Raw genomic sequence first — 22,974 nt, forward strand, 5'->3', positions numbered from 1 at the left:
CCCCCGTCCGTCGGGCCCCTTTAAGCACCGCGTGCGCCTTCGCCCCCGCCCCCCGCGTGCCGCGAGCACGGGGCCGCCCGATCCGGGCCGCGCCTCCCTCCGGGGTTACGTGAGCCCGGGGCGGGCAACTACCAGGCCAATGGCCGCCGCCGGGGTGGCCGCGCTCCTCCCGCGCCGCTGCCGCCGCGGAGGAGCTGCGGGCTCCTCCCGCAGGAGATAACTGTCAGCGTGCGAAGCGGCGGCGGCGGGCCAGCTCTTTCCTAGGACCGGCCGCCGGCGGCCCCGGCACTGAGCAGAGTTACTCAGCCGCAGCGGCCCCGCTCTCCCGCAAGGCTGGGCGGCCGCGCCGCCGCCGCCACCGCCGCGATGGCCCCGCCGCCGCGGCCGCCGCCCCCGGCTGCGCGCTGAGCCGCCGGCCCCCGGAGTGCCAGCCGGCGGCCCGCCGGAGCCGCAGCGGCGGCGGCAGCATCATGGCCCCGACCCTGCTCCAGAAGCTCTTCAACAAAAAGGGCAGCGGCGGCAGCTCCGCGTCGGCGTCTGCCCACGGCAGGGCTCCCAAGGAAGGACCCGCCTTTAGGTGAGGGGGCGCCGAGGGCGAGGCTGGCGCGGGACCGGAGTTGGCGGCGGCGCCCGCCGGGGATGGGAAAGAGAAGGGGAGTGGGCCTCCTGGGACGTCGCAGCCCATCGCCGGCGAGGGGTCTCGGGGTTTGTCATCCGAGTGTGGTCCCGAAACCTCTGTGTAGCTGGGAGGGTCCCTCCTCCTCTCTTTCTCTCTCTACCCACTCATTGGGGTCGCCTCCTCCTTTCAGAGTTGTTCCTTGGGGTTCCCGGGCGTGCGCTGGCTTGGCCGTGGAGGTGGGGGATTGGCTGGGAATTGGGGTGAACCTCTTTCCAGCAGAGCCGTTTGGGAGCCTCTGCGGGCGCTGCGAAGCTGTGAGCTGTCATTTTGAGGGCAGCTCCAACCTATTGTGTGCGTGACAGTATTTTGAAGTTGCGAAGGAGCAACAGTCACGAGCACCTTCCTTCTTACTGAATATGACAAGCTCGCAAACGGATGAATAAAAGTATGCAGTTTCAACGTCATTCGGAAGGTTGATGCCGCATGATGTGGGGAAAGGGGGAGTAAAATGCTCTTATGAAATGGCCGAGATTTTAGCTTAACAAAGCTGTTTCATATAGTTTAGAGATGCGACCCCTGAGCGTAGTAATAGCCTTTATGGAGTCTTGAACATCTGAAATGCTTTATGTCGGTTTCTTGCGACTTCTTGTTTATTTCTTCAACAGCGCTGTGAGGTCGGTACTATTGTAATTCCCATTTTGCAGACGAGGAAACTTAAAGTCAGGGAGAACTTAATGCAGTTTGCCCAAAATCCATAGCTGTACGTGGCAGAGCCTGCATTTTGACCCAAGCAGTGTGACCACAGAATACAGTCTTTAAAATGTCCGTGCTCCTCTGCTTTCAAGGGCCAACTTCTAAAAGATGCCTTAAAATGCACACTTAGGTTGGGAAGTTCATTTATTTACCTTCCAAAAAGGAGGGGTTTTTTTTCCAGTGTTTTTTTTTTTTTTTAAATTGAGCATCTACTTCTGACTGTAACACTCTGCTAGGTGCTTTTTGGCCAAAATGTCTTGCAGAAGTTTATTACTGAACAAGCGTAGTCCCAGTATCATAATAAACCTTTTAAAAGTTTCAGGTGTTTGAGTAAATTTTGTAATGTTTTATATTCCAGATTTTGCTTTCCTTGAATTCCATTCATTTAAAACACACTGCCTCTTATTGCATTTATATGAACATTAAATACCAGTGTTTTGTATTTGTGGGGTGGGCGTGGGTATTTGGTGTTGCTTGGAAGGTAAAATGTGAGGACTTGAAACTGCCTTGGTTAAATTCTCATATTTCTTTAGGCTAGCTGAATCCTTATAATTTGAGTAGGGAATTCTGTTCCTTCCACTGCTTTCAGTACTAGTGATGCTGTGTTCCTTCTCAGAATGGTAGAATTACTTGAGACCCAGGGTGTGTAATTTCTTCTCTTCCCTTTTAGTAACCCAGGCTCCATCAGGGGAACAAAGCCTGCAGAGAAAAGGGCATGTGTGTTACAGGTGTCTTTACTTTGTCAGCCATTTGTCAAGGGCATTTGAAGCCATTTCAATGCTAGTAGAGATAGTTGAGTGACATCGTCATTGTTTCCCGTGCTCTCTGCCCAGTTGCCCACCATTATTTCCTCCATCCACAAGTTTGAGTGTATTTTGGAAAAAAAAAAGGTGGCTATATTTAGGGCCTACCCATATTAGGGAAATTGATTCGCACTTGGTGGGAACATTTTCAGTGTAGTAGTGTTCTGACTTTCCATTGGTGTCTGATGAAGAACACAAAATTGTGTCAAGGACTTTTCTTTTTTAATTGACCTCGTTAGAATTTCCTACAACTTTTTGTGGTAAATATCTTTCCGAGAATTGGAGATCTCAGCTGAACATCTCATTTGATGATGGTCCTCCAGCATTGTCCCTGCTAGGGGTCACATGAAGCAGCAGACGTCAGTAAAGACCCAGGAAGACGAGGACAAATCACGCAGAGCACCCAAGCAAGTCTTTCTCCTGCTCTCTTTACCTGACTTAACTTGTAGACGCTGTGCAGTGCTCTGGGGAAAAGCCTCCCGGAAAATTTCCCTTTCTTGTCCTTCAATATAATGACCTTGTGCTTCATTTTATCCAGGGTTAACCAGGTAGGAGCTAGCATGTGCTCTTTGGAGAAGGGATGCCTCATACAGGATATTAGCTTTATCGTTGAATAGATTTTGAGAAATTAAGATAATATCCTTAGGTTAAAAATCTAGTATTCTTAATATGAATTTGAGTTTCTCTTCTTCAGTGCATTTAAATACAGGATGTAACTTGTAGATCATGAGAGTGAAAGTTCCCCTGAAGATTCAGGCAGATGTTCTGAGTAGTTTTGTGGCATATATTGGTATATATTTTTATGAGAAACTTAAGTACAAATAAGATTCAAAAATATATATATAATATATATCATATACACATATAGGTATATATCATATACATATATTTGTTTTAGAATTTGTGTATGCCTTTTATATATTTTTATTTCTGTGATGGACTTGAACTAGTTATTTTAAACTTTTCTCCTCATCTCTGAAGTTTTGCCCTTCATCAAGTTTTTCCCTGGATGTTACTCTGTTCCTGCTTAGGCGCTTCCTACTCACCTCCCTGTATTTCTTACTGTTCTCTAATTCCTCCTGTTTTCACATACTGTGGTTGATCAGAAAGGAAATTTCTTGTCCAATATAAGCAGCTTATATCACCCGTCATTTTCAGATCTTCATGTTTTCTGGCTTTTCATTTAAAAAGAGAATCATCAGAGTCAAGATTCCTTCCTTAAGTGTATTTCTTTTAGGATCTTGACAAAAAGCTTTTTTCATAGCTTTGAGGAAAGAGATTGCTAAGCAAACAAAAGAAATCAAAAGAGATTGAATTTACATGTTTGGGAGTAGTTAGGAACACTATGTGATTATGGTGCTTGTGAAGTGTAAGCTTTATTTAAAGTTATAGAATTGCATTGCGGTCTTGATATTTGAGAGAATTCTCTATTTGCTGGTCTTCAGAATGCTTTCACTTTTAATTAAGTGACACATAAATATATATTTGAATAGATCTTTGTTCCAAAAAGGCTAAATTAGTACAAAAAGAGATTATTTGCCTAGTGGCTCAAGTCAGAAGTAGAGTCAGGTTTTTGGTTACTTTGGATTTAAGGTGAGCGTGTTCATTGAGGAATTTTTAAAAGCCAAGGTATGCTCAGTGACATGTATGTCTGGTTCGACTTTGAAGTTTTATCTTAAAAAAAAGTTTTTTTAAATGTCTCTGATGAATTTATAGACTAGCTTCCATCTAAAATGTGTATGCAACAGTGGGGTGAAAAAGATTACAGCCAATCACATATTTTAATTTGGACAAGTTAGATGAAGGGTTTATGTCACCTGGATATGAGGAGTAAATAAAAAGCATTTCGGCTGGTTGGTAGCCAGCTGCGTAAATGCTAGAAAGAGTAGACTCCACTCCTCCCCTCCAGTCCTGAATGGCCTAGTTAGTGCTAATCCATGTTGTGTTAGAAGACCTTTAAGTAATCTGTTACCAGGTAGTATAAATATAACTTAATCCACTGATCTTCGTTATCAAATAGCATCTGACGCTCACATGCTTGTGGGTTTTGTGCTCCACCTGTGCAATTCCAGGTAAGACACCCTTGGCCCTGCCTGTCGGAGTTTGCAGTCTCAAAGACCACACCTTATACACCAAGAGGAATAAACAGCAAGTAACACATTGGCAACTATAACCAGAAGATAATCCAAACATTGATAGAGAGCTAATCTTTACATTAAGTACAGCATTAAGAACTCACTGCGCTCATACTTGGTATGACGGAGGGCGGGGCCATGACTTACTCTTCCCTCTCACAGAGGGACGTTGCCCAGAAGCGCCTCCTCTCCTCCCCTTCCACTGCCGGGTCAGTTCCACTAGGCTCCTATTTTTAATGCCCATAACAAAACACGTGACACGTACATAGTTTTGATGTCTTCTGACTACTTTCTGAATGTCTTCCTGGGTGTTTGCTTGACCACCGTTTTGGATTTATTGGCACACTCAGCACATTGTATCTCCTTGCCCTGAAACGTGCCATGCACCATGGGGGTTATTAGAGATTTTTGGCAGAGGGAAAGAAGGGACTGACTGTCCCATCTAATGCAGTGGGCGCGGTTTCAAAGCACCAGGCAAATGAAGGCTGTTGATTGAATCCCACTTCATGCACCATGTGAGGCCCAAAAAGTCTCTCCATTTCTCTGGTCCTCATCTGTGAAGTGACAGTAGCAGTGGTATGTCATAGGGTTGTGGAAAGGAGGTAATACAATGAGTTTGGAGATCTCTTGAAAGGAATAAAATGCAATACAAAATGATTTAAGTATTCCAAGAGCCCTTTTTTAAGTCATGCAGTTCAGGCATGATTTATCTGTATTGAGGCTTTACTAAAGTTGAATCATTTTTCAGAATGATTCATTCTAAAGGACAACAGGTTATATATTCATTAAATATATATGAATCTGTTTTCTTTCTATAGATGAGAGACTTGATATAGAACTTAGGTGACATGTTTGTTTGTTTATTTATTTATTTATTTATTTTTACCTTGCTGTTGCCAGTGATGAGACAGAGACCCTAAGTTTTCAGAGGAGTATTAAAGGCACTCAGCAGGCAGTAGCTCAGACCTAGATGGAGGTGACTGGGTTTTCAGAAATATTTTAGAAACTCTACTGTATTAGTTTTTCAGAATTATTTGCAAGTTTTTTTTTTTAAATCAAGAATAAAATTTTATTTAGCCAAATGAGGAACTTGTTAAACAGAAGGGTGTGGCCACACAATGGATGATACACTGCAGGAGCCAAATAATTATTTACATATTTACATATATAAAAATACATTTGTAAATATATATACATTCATATATACACACACATACATGCACATATACACATATATTTGTGTATATGTGCACACATGGAAATATGTAATCAATAGAAACAGTGAAAACAAGATACCAACTTATATGAATAATATTTAAAAACAGTAGTATAATTTGATTATGCACATGTGGATGAGGGTTAGAAACACTTTACACAAGCATATTAGCAGTGGTTGTCAAGAGGCAGGTGAAAATTTTATTTTACTCTTTTGTGTTTTATTTTTTTCCTGGTATTTTGGATTTTTCTGTAATAAATTTGTTATTTCTGTGATTTAAATTGCTTTAAATATTAAATAGTCTTTGGGGTATTTTACACTATGTGAGAAACCTGATCTGAATAAAAATTCAGAATTTTTCCTCTTTGTTAAAATAACCAGTAGTTCCTGCTATTAAAAGTAATATGCTGTGAGTTTCAATCTACTTAAAACCTAAGTTCAGTGTGAACCTTAGGAGGCCAGTTTAATTGGTTATGCTGATAATTGTAGGCAATTTACATGTGCAGAATTTTCACTAGTCAGGCAGGGTCGCTGCTTCCCCCAAGCCTTAGAGCCCAGTGTAGTCTTCACCCACACAGGTCTCAAATTAGTGATCAAGAGAGATCTAATTAATATTTATTTGAAATATGTTTATAAAAAAGTCACACACTCTCTTAGATTTTGGGACTATTCGGGTAAGTTAAGGGGTTTGGCTTGGATGTATTTAAAACTGAAACATGCATTATAATTTTAAGTTCTGAAGTGATCATGTTACACACATTGTTATTTGCCATAGTAGGTGGTCTTGAGAGATGGTCTGATCTGGTGGTCTTTCAGTGCAAGTGTAGATCTGAAAAGAGTATTGGTTTTTGTTGTGACTTTAGGTTGTGTTTCTCATGGTTTGCTTGTGAGGTCAGTTTAGGGAAACCACTTTGCTGCTGTGTTTCCCTGGCAGAGGAAGCTGTAAAAGATTGTCCTTGCATTCATGGAGTACTTTGGCTGCCAGCGTGAACTCCTGGTGGGTGAATCTGATTTGGGAACTGGTGCTGTGCTTATTTCTCCAGCCACTGTTTTTCTTGGTGTGGGCGAAAAGGAACAAATGTTTTATCCTGATTGTACAAGTCCCTTGCCTAGTGTGAATTGTTAAGCCTGCACTATGAGATCATGTCCTTGGCTGTACAAGTCAGCCTTTCCCTTTGCATGTAAGAGTGCTAAAATACTTGGTGAGTTTCTACTTAGCAAGCAGTCTTTATCTCAGGTTTGTGAAAAATGATTTTTATGTAAAAGAGGAAAAACAGGATGGACTTTTCCAGTTAACTGGGCATGAAATAGTGATTTCCCTCAACTCCACCCGGTCTGTAAATGGAACATCCATGACTCACTTCTCAGGGCCACACAGGCACTTTTGTAACCAGTGCTTGAATGGGAGGGTGGGATGGGGATGGAAGGAGATGGGCTGGCATCCCACTTGTGTTCGTCCAGAGTCTGCCCAGCTGCCTTTATAATGGACTTCTGAAAAGGACAAAGTGCCTTCTCACACATCATGCTACATATCTTTTTTTATTGCACTTTCTGTTTGTGCCAAAATAATACAACATAATAAGTGCAATAAATGCAGCCATTAATACTATAGTGCTGTGGATACATGTGGCGTAGCACAGTGCTCTTTCTCTTACATAGATTTTGCTATTAGCATGAGTCTGGATCCCTGACTATCATAGTCCACTCTCTTTAACTGTATGCCTTTCATTTCTGTATATATTTAGAATATTTTTCTGGTTATTTGCCCTTGAATCTTGCTGAATTTGTAGATTGTGCTCTAGAATATGTGGCCAGCATAGTGTTATAAAGAGACAACATGTACTGCTTTATGAAGATGGTTTAATTATGACATCTAAGACTTTTTATTCATAAACGAGCACATATCTGTATTTCATATACTACATCTTTCAATAAGTGATCATTGGTGATCGATCCATCCACTGATGTCTAAGTGAAAACAAGCACCAAATCCAGGAGGGCGTCTAAGTGGCAGCGGTCGTTAGGGCAGTAGAAAGTCATTCCCCAAAAGCTGTGGGAGATGGATTGAGAACCCACGTAGCTGGTGGAGCCCTGTCTGGTTCCCAGTAAAGATAGCTGCATGTTGGAAGTTAATAATTTAATTAAGCACATATGTCAACAGCCTTAACTCTGTGTGTTTATGACAAATATTTTTCTAGGAAATGGATCACCTACTTGTTGGAAAGCACCATCCATTATATTGTGCATATAGATATTAGCAGAAATTAAACATGTACATGAATTTACTTGGCAGTTTAACATAACCTAAAAAATAAACTAACTTTCGAAGTGTCTGCTTTTCCTTGATTTAGGTATATTTGAGACCCTGTAATCCTAAATGCAGCATCACCAAGAGTTAATGGTCAAACAGTTATTGTTTAATTTTATTTATTTGTGGCCTACTCTGACCAAAAGATGTGTGTATCTGTGTTTAATATTTTATTCATGATATATTTCGACAGAACACATTGACATTTACTTTGACAGTTTTACAAACAGAAAACTAGAATTTGCTTGCAAGTACACATATCAATTAAACGGGATTGAGTGGATTTTTGCATTTCATTGGATAACTTCTACTAACTAAACTATTCATTTTGTTGTTATGGCAACTCTGTTTCTTCACAACTTGAGGACAAGTTAGATGTTAAGCGGCACATTCCTCAAGAGACAAAACAGGTGTTTAGGATGTGTTAGGAAGAAGCAGCAGAATCAACAGTCTGATCAGTTCTGCCTTTAACACCTCATAAATACTTCAGATTGCCAATTTTCTCTCCTTGGTGTACCCAGACGGTTGGATATTTTCTCTTTTTCTATCTTACAGCTGAAAGCTTAGAGGTGATGGGGAAAAATTCAGTCTTTTTGCTCTCATTTAGCTCTTAACTAACCATCTGCATTTACTCAAGATCTTTTATAAAATATGATTGAGAAATAGTGACAATATTTTTAAAACTTGCCACTTTAAAGCATACATTTGAAAGTAATTGAAAGAAACAAGAAAATCACATGTTATGGTTAGAGAACCATGTGGGAGTTCTAAATCCCAACCCTGCTTTTGTGTCTGTAGTGCTTAATGCAGTGCCTGGCAGGGAGATGTATTTAATAAAATGCCTGGCAAGTGAATAAATATAAGAGACCGATGATGCTTAAAGATTCTCTGGTATTCCAGGCCCTGATATCTTGAACTATTAATGTTTTTCAGTAGGGAACTGCCTTTCTTGATGTTTCTGGCATGCTTGTAACATTTTTTAAAGGAATATATGAAAATCCTTTCCATTTATATTGATGAATTGTTTTTATGGTATCAGATTCAGAGGATAAGGGACCTGCTGCCACCTCAAAAACAAAAACAATAAAAGCAATCCAGTTTTAAAGTCCCACAGCTACTGAAAACAGTAAATAACCTGCACTCTGAAATCATTAGCTGTGTGTAATTAATATAAAACTCTGTTTTATACTTTTTAGATTTATTTGAATTTTTGTGTGGCCTGGTAAAACCGAAATACATTATAGAGTGAAATTAGCCAATTGGTTCTTTCAAATTTAAAATGTAGCACACTTAATTAGAAAAGCAGTATTGGTATTCTGGACCCTGCAGAGACAGTATGCACGTTACATGCAGTGAGTGCTTTAGACAAAAGAGAGAGCCCAACTCTGCTTTCTATGTATACTTTTTTCATTTTCAGAAATAACTTAAAAATGGGCCTATAAATCTGACACATTCTTTAAGAAGAGTATAGTCTAGACTAACATATTCATGATGCCCTACACTGTGTGAGGGAGGGAACTGTGAGTAAACGTTTTCCCTAAGAATATCAGGCAACGACTGTTTGCTTTAGAATGGTACATTGAATAAGTTAGTTGCTAGGGCAGAAGGAGGTAGCAGGAACTACTATCTGCCCAAAGGGCGAAGAAGGACCCTTGGTAGACACTTGGTTGTCTCCGAGTGTGCGGAGCTCCATGGTGACCCTGTGAACCAGGCCCCTGCTGTGGGGTATTACTGTACATGACTTAGTGCCATTTGTTCGCGAAAAATTGCTTACAAATTAAGTTATTCTATTCTGTTCAACATTATTAATTTTTAAATGCACCTGATAAGAAATCAAACAATGTAAAATGATATACATTGAAATATAAATTTTATTTAACACTCCTAATCTCTCCCCCCAAAGGCTACCATTATTATACCCATTTCTTTTCTATCCTTCCAAGAATATTCTGTGCAAATACAAGAAAAAAATTCTCTTTCATTCACTCAAAATGTTGGTATACACACTGTTTAGCATTTTTCTAATAGTTGCCCAGTATTCCAATGGATAAATGCATGTGTATACTTTAACCTAGTGGTTCTCAAGTCTCGCTGGACATTAAAGTTACCTAGAGAGATTTTAAATGCCCACACTACTTTCTCAGAGGTCCTGATTTAGTTGGTCCGGGTGGGGGCTTACATGTCTATCTTTAAGAACCCTTCCGTGTGGGTACATGAAGCCCTCCTCATGCACAGCCAAGCGCGCTAAATTTTAACCTGTTCCCTGTTGGTCGTTATTTGTATCGTTTTTAGGCTTTTTTGTTGGAGATGGTGAACTTCTTGATCAGAAGATAGTTACGGATAAGCTCAAGTATATGTCTAGGATGAAGGCCCAGGATGGAGTTTCTGCCCAGTTGCCCTTTAGAGACGTTCCAGTTTTTGTTCCTGCCAACAACATATTGGCTGTTTAGTGGAGGTGATTTAAAGTGCCCCAGTGAAACAGTGCTGGTGGGGTGGCGGGGAAACTCAGACCCGGTGCACCCTTGGTGGTTTGCGGTCACTTGTCTAGTTCAGTGTCTGTGCTGATTGTTTTAAGCTCTTTTGCAATTCAGTTTGGCTGTTCTAAAAATGGCGTACTTTTTTTGAACCCAATGATTTAAAAGAAAAATTTCTCTGCATGAAGACGTTAAGAAAAAGCAAAAAAACTTTCGTGCATAGAGGTGTTCTTTAGACATTATTATTATAATGATAAAAATCTAAAAAGAATCACGATAGTTTTCTAACAATAGGAAAGTGGCTAAATTGTGATGTTAGCTTCATTGGATATTATATGATAAATGATATGAGTGTTGAATTAATGTAATCAAATTATGTATTTAATATAATAACATGATTCAATTGTAATATATATAATTATTACATTAATTATATATAATTTTCAATATATTATAATTAACACATCAGTATTTAACATAATGTTAATATAATCAAATGCTCAATATGTCAAATGAAAGAAACCAAAGCCAATTAGCATGTAGAAGATGAATATGTTACCAAAATATGTAAACATATGACCAAGAGCTACAAAGGAAAACAGAAAAATTCAACAGTTGATGTGATGCAGTAATGAACTGTGGGTAAATATCCTTTAAAATTTCTTTTATTATAAAGTTGTATGGGCAAAAAATAAAACTAGGAGAAAAATTGTTTTATAATGCAGATAGCCACTTACAGTTTTAAAGATATCTTTTCATATTGTAAACCTCATTAATTAATGGACATATTATAAAATATGTATGTAAATGGATTCTCTTGATTAATATGCCTGTAAATAGCTACTTCTCAAGAACGTTAAAGGAGACGCCTCTAATATCTGTAGAAAATAAAACCATCTATCACGTGCTGGGCGCTGTGCTCAGATGCTTTTATTTACTTACATGTATTTATTTTACTATTTATTTACATGTCTCACAGTTATCCTTTGAAAGTGGGTATTAGCTAATTTATAGATTATGAGGTTAAATAATTTATAGATGAAAAATTGAGGTTTGCTGGAGATTACTGAGTAGTTAACTAATGATGCTGGGAATTAAAGCCAAGTCGATGAATTCTTTCCTAATTATGTGTCCTGTGGTCCCCCTCTGCAGGTTAATGTATTTGAAGTACCTAAGAGGTAAGATTCTGTGGAAGTTTTTAAGGAAATAGGAAGTTTAGGCATTATTTCTAGGGAGCTTCCCATTTAATTGTACAAACAATAGATGTTAAGTGTAAAACTAATTGATAATACAGAGCAGTAGCGCAGAACCAAATCTCTAAAGTCAGATTGAGATGGAAGGAAGGAGTGAGAGCTTTTTAGCCTGGCTGGTTGGGGCGGCTTCACTGTGGAGGTGCCATCTGGCAGGAGGACTTCAGAGCTAAGGGGCACGAAGACCTTCTCTCTTTTTTTTTTTTTTTACCTTAGAGATGCCCCTGGGTTAGTGAATGGACCAGTTCTTTGCAAACAGAGTGACCTGTGAGGCAAGATCCCCTGGGACCAGATTGTGCAGGACCTTGCAGGCATTATTTATTTTAACTTTTAAATTTAGGTAACCCCAAAGAGCAGGTGGGTTGTCCTCAGTTATACTTTGACGGTAATGGAGCAGGGACTTTGTTAGGGCTTTGTGTTCCTGTTACCACACTTGGCTCCCGCACATGCAGTGTTGGGCCCATTTTCCTTTCTGAGGTTTTGTTTTTGGGTTTGTTTGTTTTTTTTAACCTGTAAAAGGGATGTAAAATTGCTTTTCTTACAGGTTGTTCTGAAGACTAGAGATAATAATACATGCTAATCATACCTATTGCACAGCCTTTGGCACTTATTATGCATTTGATAAATGGTGATTCTTTTCCCTCTCTTAAATATTATTTGTCCCTCCCTCCAGTTCCTTCAGCTACTTTCCTATATTAATCCCATCTCAGATTGTAGGGAAATGACAAGTAGCTTGTCTCTATCAAAAGGTGGAGTTCCCTCTCTGAAGCCACTGGGGAGCCGCTGCGCTTTCCAGTAGTGGGCTGATGAAGCAGCTGGCTCAGCACAAGCACCTTAACTTAAACTTTGGTGCTGGGATCCAAGGAAGTGCAGTTTTACTATAGATGGTATCAGGAAGCAGAACCTGTGTGCCTTAGTTTTCCCTCTGCCCCACAATCCCGGACCTCTCTTATCTGTCCAGGGCGGGAAAAACAGACTTGCACAACAAATATCCTGCTTCCACCTTTATGGTTTCCCTTCCAGCCTGTAGCAAAATTCATACTTGGTAAACCTATCAGATCTCTCTCTCTCTCTCTCTCTCTCTCTCTCTCTCTCTTTCTCTCTCTCAGAGATTGCCTTGATCCTGTTAGCATGTTAAGTAGTTGTTTAAGAATTAAAGACTTTATTTGTTTAGAGAAGGTTTAGATGTACAGTAAAACTGAGGGGAAGGTACAGAGATGTCCCATACACCCAAAACCCCCAAACATGCATAGCCTCCCTATTCATTATCAAGATAACTCACCAGAATGATGTATTATTTACCAAGGATGAACTGATATTGATGCGCCATAATCACCCAAAGTCCAGTTTACCTTATGGTTCATTCTTGGTGTTATATATTCCATGAGTTTGAACAAACATGTAATAAAATATATCCATCATTATAATAGCATACAGAGTATTTTTAGTGTCCTAAAAATCCTCTGTGTTCTGCCTGTTTTCTCGCCATCCACCCCCAGAATCTCTTTCTCTATTTCAGGAGCTCATTTTTTCTAAGTAGTTTCCTGATAGGTCTGTTTCTTGTATTGATTGGTATTGATTAATTTCTCAAACATTTGTGAAGAGCCAGTTGTGGCTGTATCCTCAAATTCCAGACTTATGCCAAGGTGAGAAGTTTGTATTTGAAGATTGATTAATTCCATTAGTCATGGTAGAGTTTTTCAACACAAAAGGTTGGGGTGGGGTGCTGGAAAGAGAGAAAGGCATTTGTCTGAGAAGCTAGAAAAAGGGAAAACTTCCAATTGTCCAGTAATCTTATCTTGCAAAAGTGCTAAGTACTGCCCCTAATTGCGTGGGGATGCTAGTTTAGATAATGTGCTAAGGAGAGTATGCAACCTCTGCTTGCTCCAAATAAAGCTGTTAAAAAAAAAAAAAAAAAGGCAGTGGAGTGTAGTTCCATTAGGTGCAAACCTCTGCTTTAATTTGTTCATCATTTTGTCTTCTTTCAATCTTCCCTTCAAATCTAGGTTGCACTGGACTTTGCTCTTACAGCTGACTACTGTGCCGCGCTGCTCTTTATTCCAGCCAGTATTGAGTTTTACAGCTTGGACCGTTAAAGTCAATATTGTGTTTAACACAGCGGTAGCAACGTGAGTTGTTTTGAGATTGCCTTGACCCTGCTAGCATGTTAAGTAGCTGTTTAAGAGGAAGGTTCTTTTCAGATTTGTGTTAAAATTAGCACCTGATTGTCAGAATTGTTGTGGTCCAATAAGCAGACCATAGTAGGTAACTTCCCTGGGGTTAATGTATTGCTAATCATGTGTTAGACCTGTGCTCTCTCCCTTTATGTTAGAAACCTGTATGTGCAAGGTACTGGGCCTCTAGGAACCCTGAGATAATTTTAGTGGAGGAAGGCTGCAGTTGTCCTCAAGGATAAATTAATAGAGTTTCTCTTCTTCAAAACAAATCTCAAAGTGTTGCTAATCTACCAGTTCCCTCCCCACTGTTGAGAGGACTTCCCTTTTATTCCTGTCCTAGAAATAGTTGGGATGTGAGACACTGACGGGGTGGCCCACTGGGGCGGGCAGGCTTCACGTTTTGCCCTCCCTCCCCCTCTCCCTTCCTCTCTGCCTTCCTTCTCAGTAAAGGTCCATCAGTTTAGTTCCTGTGTGGCCTTATGGGGGCAGAGGCGGAGGTCATTTGACCTATACTGGTTTAGGCTCTGGGTGGCCTAAAATCCTCACAGCTGGAATTCTCCATCTGGTCCCATCCAGTTCAGAGACTGGCCCAGTCTAACTTACTAGGATTTGAGGCTGAGATTTGTCATCAAAGCTGAGCAAGTAATTAGGGGTTTATATATCTTCTATTGCTTTCTCTGAATGCCGTTTCCTTGGGGACCCAACTGGTATGCGTGGAGGAATGTACATGAGGCATATTTCAAAGGAAAAACCAGACAGGATGTGAAAGTGAGTGAAAGGGAATTATTAACAAAAAGAATAAATAATTCTGAAGAAGTAGTAATATATAAAATAACTTCAAGATTTTGAGCCTGAGTAACTTGGGAGAATTGTAGCATAATTAACAAAAATAACACAGTTATAAGAAGAATGTCTTTTAAAAAAGAGAATATATATGTTTGGTTTTGACTGAATTTGAGGTGCAGTTGGATATTCCACGTAGTGATGTTCATGAGGCATTGGTTGTCAGGGGAGATATTAAGCCATTATTTGACCGAGGGCCCAGGAAATCCATATTTTGCTCTTAAGACTTTTTTTCCTACTCCCTTCCCCAGATTTACTTTTGTCAAAATTCTTTTTGTTTTTCCAAAGTCAGTTCAGATTCCACCTCTGATTGTCTTTGCTGATTGCCCCCAAATGGGAAGGCCCTCTGAATTCATGAACTTAGAGTTCTTTCTTTTTATGGCACAGTATTCTACCAGTTATTCTTCTAATTATCCAAACACTACCAAATTATACTTTGAGTGCAAGGAGCATGATATGTATGTCCCTGAAGTTCGTAGCATAGCACTGAGTACATTAATAGGAGCTCAGAAAATGTTTAAGTGTATTTATTTGAACCTTTTTATTTTCCACTAGTACCACTACTTAGAGAAATATTAAATTTATTATTACATTTAGTAGCCATTATATAAAGTTCCTTTATCAGTTTTGCATAGATTTGTCTCTGAAGCTTTAAGAACATCTCCCAATGCTTGTATTTCAGAATTTAATCAGTAAGTGTGTTTATCTTGTTCATGCCTCTTAGTGTGTTTACCTGCTTTTGTTCTTTCTTTTCAGTTACAGGGTTATGTACTTCTTTTAAAAAAAAACAAAAGAGACTTCTTTTTAATACATCATTTTATTTTTTTATATACTGTTTCCAGTGTAGATTTCTGAGATTCATGGCCTCAGAAAGAAATACATGACTTATTTTATTAAGAATATGCTTGTTTTTAGAGCTTTGGTCTGTTACAAGAATAGCTTGAGTGCCATCTTTACTTAAACTGACCAGACCTGGAACTAATTTATCACTTACTTCAGGTTTCAAAGAACCCTGAAAGATCTTACTGTGTGTTCCCTCTCACTGGGCATTTTCCTGGTAAAGATGTTTAGTGCTATTTAGAAATGTGGCCCTATCTCTAGCCAGTCTGTCACTCAGATTAGTTATGAAAATGTTAAATTCAGTCTTTACACCCATCACTGAAAGGCCACTCTGTTTATACTTCTCCTTCTAGAGAAATGGTTGTTTATTCCTACTTTTGTTTTCTGGTCCTAATCCAGTTCTCTGTCCAAGATAAATATTCTACTGGCTTCACGCTGTTTTATCCTCATAAAAACAAGTGATCAGATACCTGTGTACAAATGCAGTGCATGTAGTGAAAACTTTAATGGCAGATGAGATTCAGATGAATAAAGGAACACTTGTTTTGGTTTCCCATGGCCATAGTTTTAAAAAACAACCTAAGTTTGCTAGTACATACTTTTTATACTATTGCAGCTTTAAGGGACTATCAGAATTTTTTTTCTCCCATTTGAAGTCTGTGGATATCAATTTTGAATTAACTGGACCAACTAGGGCTTGAAAATATTTATTTCATCCATAAATTGTGGCTGTCCTCAAAGGGTAATGAGAGTTGATGGTGGTTTTTATTTTCCAAACAACACAGCTTAGTTTGTGAGGAGGCTCCGACAGTCACCGCTATAACCTTTATTCTGTGATATTCTTGTTCCCTGTTTCCTAAAAAAGTAGCAGCAAATTAACCAGTCTCCAAGGTATTGTGATTTTGATCCCCTGGGGTTTCTCTCTGATGACTGTGATTTCCTCTTTTCTTTTCTTTTTTTTTCTTTAAGATTTTATTTATTTTTAGAGGGTAAGGGAGGGAGAAAGAGAGGGAGAGAAATATTGATGTGAGAAACATCATTTGTTTGCCTCTTGCACGTGCCTCGGCTGGGGACTGAACTTGCTACCCAGGCGTGTGCCCTGACGGGAAGTCTAACTGGTGGCCTTTTGCATTGCGGGACAACGCCCAACCAACTGAGCCACACTGGTCAGGACTCTGTGATTTCCTTTTCATGGTGCTCTCTCTACTTTTTACTTGTCACTTTAATGGACTTAGATGAGGTAATTTCTTAGTGGGGTGGGGAGAAGAAACACAAGGGAGAGAGATTATTTTCTGAGTCTTGCTTTTCAAGGCCCTAAGGTTTCTTTTAATCCCCAAGTCTGTGATTTGAATTTTACATGAGGCAGAAGCACCTGTGACTCCAGGTGGCTGCTGCCATCTCCCAGGAGTCTAGGAGGGGACTCGTCAGGGATTGGAGGATCTCACACTTAAGATGTCATTGAGAAAGTTAGGAATATTCCCCACACTCCATAGGGGCAATTAGCCAGAAGCCCTCTTAATTGAATCATTTCTTTTAGAAAAAACAAAGATTTGGTTAGCCTGTGAAATATTGTGGTGGCGATTTCAGAGCAGAAACAAGCCATGCTGGAGGTTTAGGATGCTGAAGTTAGGAGTTACATGTGATACAATCCAATTTTCCCATGGTTTTCTTTCCTGTAAATTGTGGTGAGAGAGAGGTGCATATTGAGTAAATGTGCTGTTTGTTAAAGAGCAGTATTTCAGAGAAAGTATAATTGATAAGATGGACTTAGCTATAATAACTTGCATTTACACAGGTTATATTTTCCAAAACTGTTATATTTATTTTATAGACTAGGAAACAGGCTCATTGGCCAAGGTCGCAGAAATAGTTGTCCATATGGGTAGGGCCAGATCTAAAACACACACCTCTTAATTCCTGCATCAGGCTTCGGCCTGTTTTCAGTCCTATGAGTCTGGCAAGTTACCTTGTTTTGCCCTTGTAAAAAGCTGTTAAGAATATGTAGGCAGAGTGCAGTTTTTGGTGTTTGATGTTCATAAATCTGCATTCTTTCATGTGTTGCTGCAGCTCTGTTGTTTCATTAGATCTTTGCCCTTTTCTGGTACTGCGGTGCTCAGGACTCTACACAGAGTTCATAAAAATCACCTCCAAACTCCTTCATGTGGCTGCCCCTGGCGCATTTCCTTTTGCTCTTCCCCTCCCACTCCTTATACCAGTCAAAGTGAACTCTTCTTAGTTCCTCAAACAATTTTGAGCTTTCCCTTTACAAAGATTTCTTTGCCTGGAACTCGCCTCCTCCCTTCCGCCTTTAACCTACTGACTCCTACCTAGGGGGGTGGTTTGGAGTGGGTGTGGGCTCTGGAGCCAGACTCCAGACTTCCAGTCCTGACACCGTTGCTTCATGGCTGTATGATCCGTGTGATCTCCTGAGCTGCTCTTTGCTGTGCGGCTGTCTTCTTCTGGGTATCTTGGGAATAATAGTAACTACCTCCTGGTGTGGTTATGAGATTTAAATGTGTTTGTTCTTGCAAAGACAGAGCAGCGCCTGGTACGTGCTAAGTGCTCTGATAGCTGGAAGCCTTTGCTGATAGTGCCCACACCACTCCACCACCCCCTCCCAAGCGGGACTAGATAGGTCTGCTCTCTCTCACACTCATCACTGCACTTAGCACCCTATCCTGCTGCGTTGTGATTGCCTCCGCTTGATTCTACCCCTGCACTGCAAGGGCACGGAGGGCCAGGCCGTGGCTGTATTTTTCACTTTGGGATACAGCGCTTGGCGTCCCTAGGTACCTGGGAAGTGTTTGAATAAATGAATAAGCAAGGGACCTGTTAGCTCACGGGTGGGAGCTTAATGTCTTTATGTCTTTGACCTCAGCTTTCCTTTCCTTTTGTGGAGATCATCTTAGCTTTTTTGGGGGTTTTTGATAGGAGTAATTTCAGGAGAAAGATCATCTCCTAGTTCAGCCTAGGTTTCTTTATGGTAGCTTTTGGCGTTGTAACACATGACTAGTGTAAAAGAGGCTGTACACATGGACAGGCCTCTTGAAACGTTGCCGTGTTAAGGGGAGGTTAAAGGGGGTTCCACACAAATAGACTAGGCGCCCGAGGACTGCCAGCTGATGGTGACAGCAGTCTGGACTTGATCATGCAACTGTCCCCCTCCGTGCCCCAGTTCCCTAAACACACACTCACAGGATTTCCCGGCATTCAGCTTTTGTTGGCAGTCAGGTGTGTTCTGGCCATGTGTAGTGGTCAGAGCCACTTGACTTTTTCCCCTTACGTGCTCGGTCCTTAGTCAAGAATAAAAACAATGTAAAAGGAAAGGCTTGTGCAAAAACAGAATAGTTTTTGGTTGAAAGTAATGAGAATTTTTTTTTTTCCATGTTCTAGGGGTGGTGGTGACTTGGCTTAATCCTAACAGTTACTGGAGTGGCGGGGATGTTCTAGATGAAAATAATGCCCTTCTTAATGGGAAGGAGGAATGAGGAAGGGGCTTGCTGTGCTGCTGTGACTTCTTTGTTTAAAGCCATTAACGGTTCGGGGTACTAGAAGAGTGAGACTGGCAGTTGGTTGCTGTAGCATCTATTGGATTGTCAGGGGGCAGTAGTGAAAAGCCAAGATTCATTAACTCAGACTGGACTTTCACAGTAGTATAATTTTAAAAACAAGTTCCACTTCTTGAGCTTGCTCCTGATTTCCTATATCTGGTCAGCCCTACTAGAAAATTGACAGTAATACAATTTAGTGAGCACCGACCATGTACAGGCGCTTTCTACATAGAGTCAATGTATGTCTATGTTTAGTATTTATAGTTTGTTTACATTTTAAATTTTAATTTAATTTTTTCTATTTAAGGGAAGCAAGGCAGGATCCATAGTAATTAAGATGATATGTGTATTTGTGTCGGATTTGAATCCCACCTCTTTTCCACTAGCTGTGTCATTTTGGGCAAATTACTTTCCATCTCAGGTTTCATTGAAATAGAGTCCCTATTAGATGAGAGAGTGAGAACAAAGTACTGTACTAAGCTCATAGTAAGCCGCACAGTTGTTAGCTAGGTAAGCAGTTAACCATTTGTTACACTATCTTCTACTGGGTGTGGTCTTTGATTGTGATTGGTATCCAGGGAAATATATGAAAAATTTCAGAGTATTTCTTCTATGGCCCCGATTGGGCAGTTAAGTGCATCGATCAGTGCTTCTAACAGTGCTGCCATTGTCTGCCAGCGAAGGGTGGCAACCATCTCGCCTCTGCCCAGGCTTACCAGGTCTTTCCCAATCTGCAGTCACACCCCTTTTTTCTTTGCAGAATCAGACGATATCGGAGCAGTGTGTTTCTCTAGAAAGCAGAGGTGCCTCTTGAACCACTCTGTTGCCCAGAGCAAGAGGGGACTGCGTTGCGTTCATGGGGTCTCAGCTACTTCAGATGACTCTTCTTTAAGCTGTACTTTCCTTCAACATACCGTAGGTTCTTGAGCAGTCTCCTGCTATCCTCCCTTCCCTTCTGAGCCTCTGTATGGGAGTGGGATTGGGGGGTGTGGCTGTGTCTACATAAACTATGAGGCTCTTATCACTTGGAAGGCATTTCTTACAGTTAAGGTGTTTAAAATGTTATTATGTTATGAAGAACAGTTAGGTCATTTATTTATTAGAACAATGACTATAATATAGGTTTAACCTGGATGGCCAGGTACTCTGACCTTCTTTTATGTTTCTGACAAGTGCTCTGATCTCTGAAAGTAAACTTAGGAATGAACCTATAGGACCTCATACAATAAATCTTCACTCAAGAGCATTTACTTAATATCTTCCATAGGCCAATTACAATGGATTGGTAGAATATAAGAATAAGTAAGACGTATCCCTGCCCTTGAGCAGTTCAGTTCATGAAGGTTTCGTTCATACTGTTCTGTTGTAGTGTGTAATTGGAGCTAACGGTGCACCGAAATGCAGAGGCAAGGAGGACTTCAGGAGTGCTCCGTAAGCATTTGTTAAATGACTTAAGCCTCTGAAATTGGTGGATTCCTTTATTTTTCCGTTTTTTCTTAGGTGCTTATCTTTCCATTTGGAGAGTTAGAGGCTAAATATGTGTATGTAAGTCATTTTGATATTTGAGGTCATAATTTAAAATTTCTTGTTGTCTTTCCATTTTATCTGCAGATGCTTTTCTAAAAATAAAGACCAGGTTATCATGATTAAAATTTGTTTACTAGTTTTTGAAAGCCTAACTCAGTGGAATGGACAGGGTTGAAGGTGAGAGGTGGGTGGAGGAGGGGCAGCAACAACTGAGAAGGTGGGGTTTTCAGATGGGAACTTGTAGTTTCTCCATAAACGCTCTCAGGCCGGTGTTGCTCCCAGTCCCTTGTTACACAGTTTCCACTGGTGCCCTAGGCTTTAGATGTTTCTTCTGCATTCAGAGCCCTTAGGAATTTTCATGTTGATATAGTTGTGATACTAGGAATTTTGCAAGTTACAACTGGCCACTTTTAAAACGCAGGAAACTCTCTTGCGGAATGTCACTGTTTTCCATAGGCTTCCAGAGTGCAGCGCCTCCCTGCTCTAGGGACTGCTGGTAACCGCCCTGTGTGTTTCCTTTCCTACACGTTCTCTGCGCTGTAGCGAATAAATAATAAGGGCAATGTAAGTCAGTAGTTTCGAGCTCATTATGTGCCACATGCAGACGGGTTGAAAGTAGGTAAAAAGGTAGTGATGGTGAGGCAGCTTCTGTAGAGTCGTGTCCCGCGCAGGTGAGGGACAGTGAGACCTGGAGAAGGGGATCTGTCTAGGCTTTTTCTTGGATAAGAAGCAGCAGAGCTTTTCCCTATGGAAGGAAGCAAAGTGGATGTGGTTGAGGTTCTGGTTAACAGACATTTATTGAGTGCCTTATATACACCCAGCCCTGTGCTAGTGTCTGGGCACAAACGGAGAACTAAGCTACCTGCTTTCAGGGGGCTTAGAGTTTAGTAGAGGAAATGGTCACCAAAAACCATTGTCAGATACCAAGTAGAGTCCATCCTCTTTATTTGTGGATTCCATGTTTGTGAATTTATCTACTCACTAAAATTCGTTCACAACCCCGCAGTCGATGCCTGTGATGCTTTCATGGGCGTTCAGGGACACGGGCAGCCGGGCAGAAGATGGAAGGTGCCCGTGCGCACGTGTCCTGCTGAGGTCAGACAAGGTGGCACTCAGTCTTCTTAGATCAGCTTTCATACTGTAAACAGAGTCCTTTTCACAGGCTAGTTAGTGTTGGGTGGTAATTTTTTTTTTTTTTTTGCATTTTTGTTCTTTTTCTTGGTAATTTTGCTGCTTAAAATGGCTCCAAGCATAGCGCCGAAGTGCTGTCTAGTGTTCCTAAGGCAAGAAGGCTGTGATGTCCCTTACAAAGAAAATATCTGTTAGATAAGCTTCGTTTGGGCATGAGTTACAGTGTTGTTGGCTCTGATTTCAATCTTTTGAAGCAATAATCAATGTATATTAAATAAAGTGCCTTTAAACAGAAACACACATAAAACATGGGTAAGTATAACTCAGTTGATGGAAATGTCACCAGAGGCTTGCAGGAACCTAATCCTGCATTTCTCCTAATAGCACTAGCTCTTAATTCAACAATTCAGGTTTCTGAGACTTTATAGAGCATAAGCACTGCGAGTAACCAGAATCACTTGTACAGCACTCAGCCGCCTTAGAAGGAAGGTAAACGGTCAGCTCATCACAGAAGGAGTTCTGAGGGCTTTTCCAACTGAATGACTGATACGGCGGAAAATCAAAGTGATGATTTGATAGGGCTTGAAAGATAAAGAAGGAAAGACAGGATGGGTTTGATACAGGAAGACACTGAACGGTTATGTAAAATCCAGAGGTCAGGCTTGGAGAGAATAAGGTGGATCTAAGGATAGGAGGTTGTAGTCAAAGTCATACTGGAAAATGGGAGGAGTAGAAATGAAGGCTGTGAAAGAAGAGAGAACAGCATGTCATTGGTTGTCAGATCAATCATTCACAGGAACGCTGGCTCACAGGGACAATGTAGTGATAGATCAGAGGGTTCAGGGAGTTAACTAAGACAGTTCCGTGCCCACTGAGTCCAGCTGCGTTCATGTTTCCAGAGATTTTAAGAGCCCTGAGACATGATCCAGGAATCTTAAGAGTGGAGGTGTAGAAGTGAGTATAAAGAGGCCTAAGTAAAGTATCAGATGAGTGGCAAGGTTCTTCACTGCACGGAGCACAATGTACTTTTTTGGCATACACCCCCTTTGTACCATGGGAAGGACATGGAGGAAGAGTCAACAAGATTGTTTCTTGATTAAATTCAGGGGCAGGAGGGGAGAAGGGAAGTGAATGGTCAACAGTTGCTCCCAAGTGTTGACTAATTGTCATGAGATACTCTTTCTTCTACAGAGAGCTAACTTGATATTATACTTCCAGAATTTTCTGTTATCTCTTGGTGCCCGTAATTCTTCAAATTTCAGTTCCCTTGTCATGTGATTTTCATTATTATGTCATTTGAGATTGGTCAATGTGCATACTTATGGTTTGATAAATAGAGGTAATGAT

The 22,974-nt window shown here is 40.6% G+C and overlaps 1 protein-coding gene across 2 annotated transcripts in view; it reads left to right on the forward strand.

The window, feature by feature from the left end:
- Window positions 1-294: 294 nt before the first annotated feature.
- FNIP2 (folliculin interacting protein 2) overlaps window positions 295-22,974 on the forward strand; it is a 120,215-nt gene continuing 97,535 nt past the window's right edge. For both annotated transcript variants that reach the window (XM_054576095.1, XM_054576097.1), the window contains exon 1: window positions 295-577. In XM_054576095.1, the coding sequence (XP_054432070.1) occupies window positions 471-577 (107 nt within the window). In that variant the 5' untranslated portion in view covers window positions 295-470. The remainder of the gene's footprint in view (window positions 578-22,974) is intronic.

This window comes from Pteronotus mesoamericanus, unplaced genomic scaffold (genome assembly GCF_021234165.1).
Source record: "Pteronotus mesoamericanus isolate MK-2021 breed Mesoamerican mustached bat unplaced genomic scaffold, CSHL_Meso_final contig_32, whole genome shotgun sequence".
NCBI classification, from domain to species: Eukaryota; Metazoa; Chordata; class Mammalia; order Chiroptera; family Mormoopidae; genus Pteronotus; species Pteronotus mesoamericanus.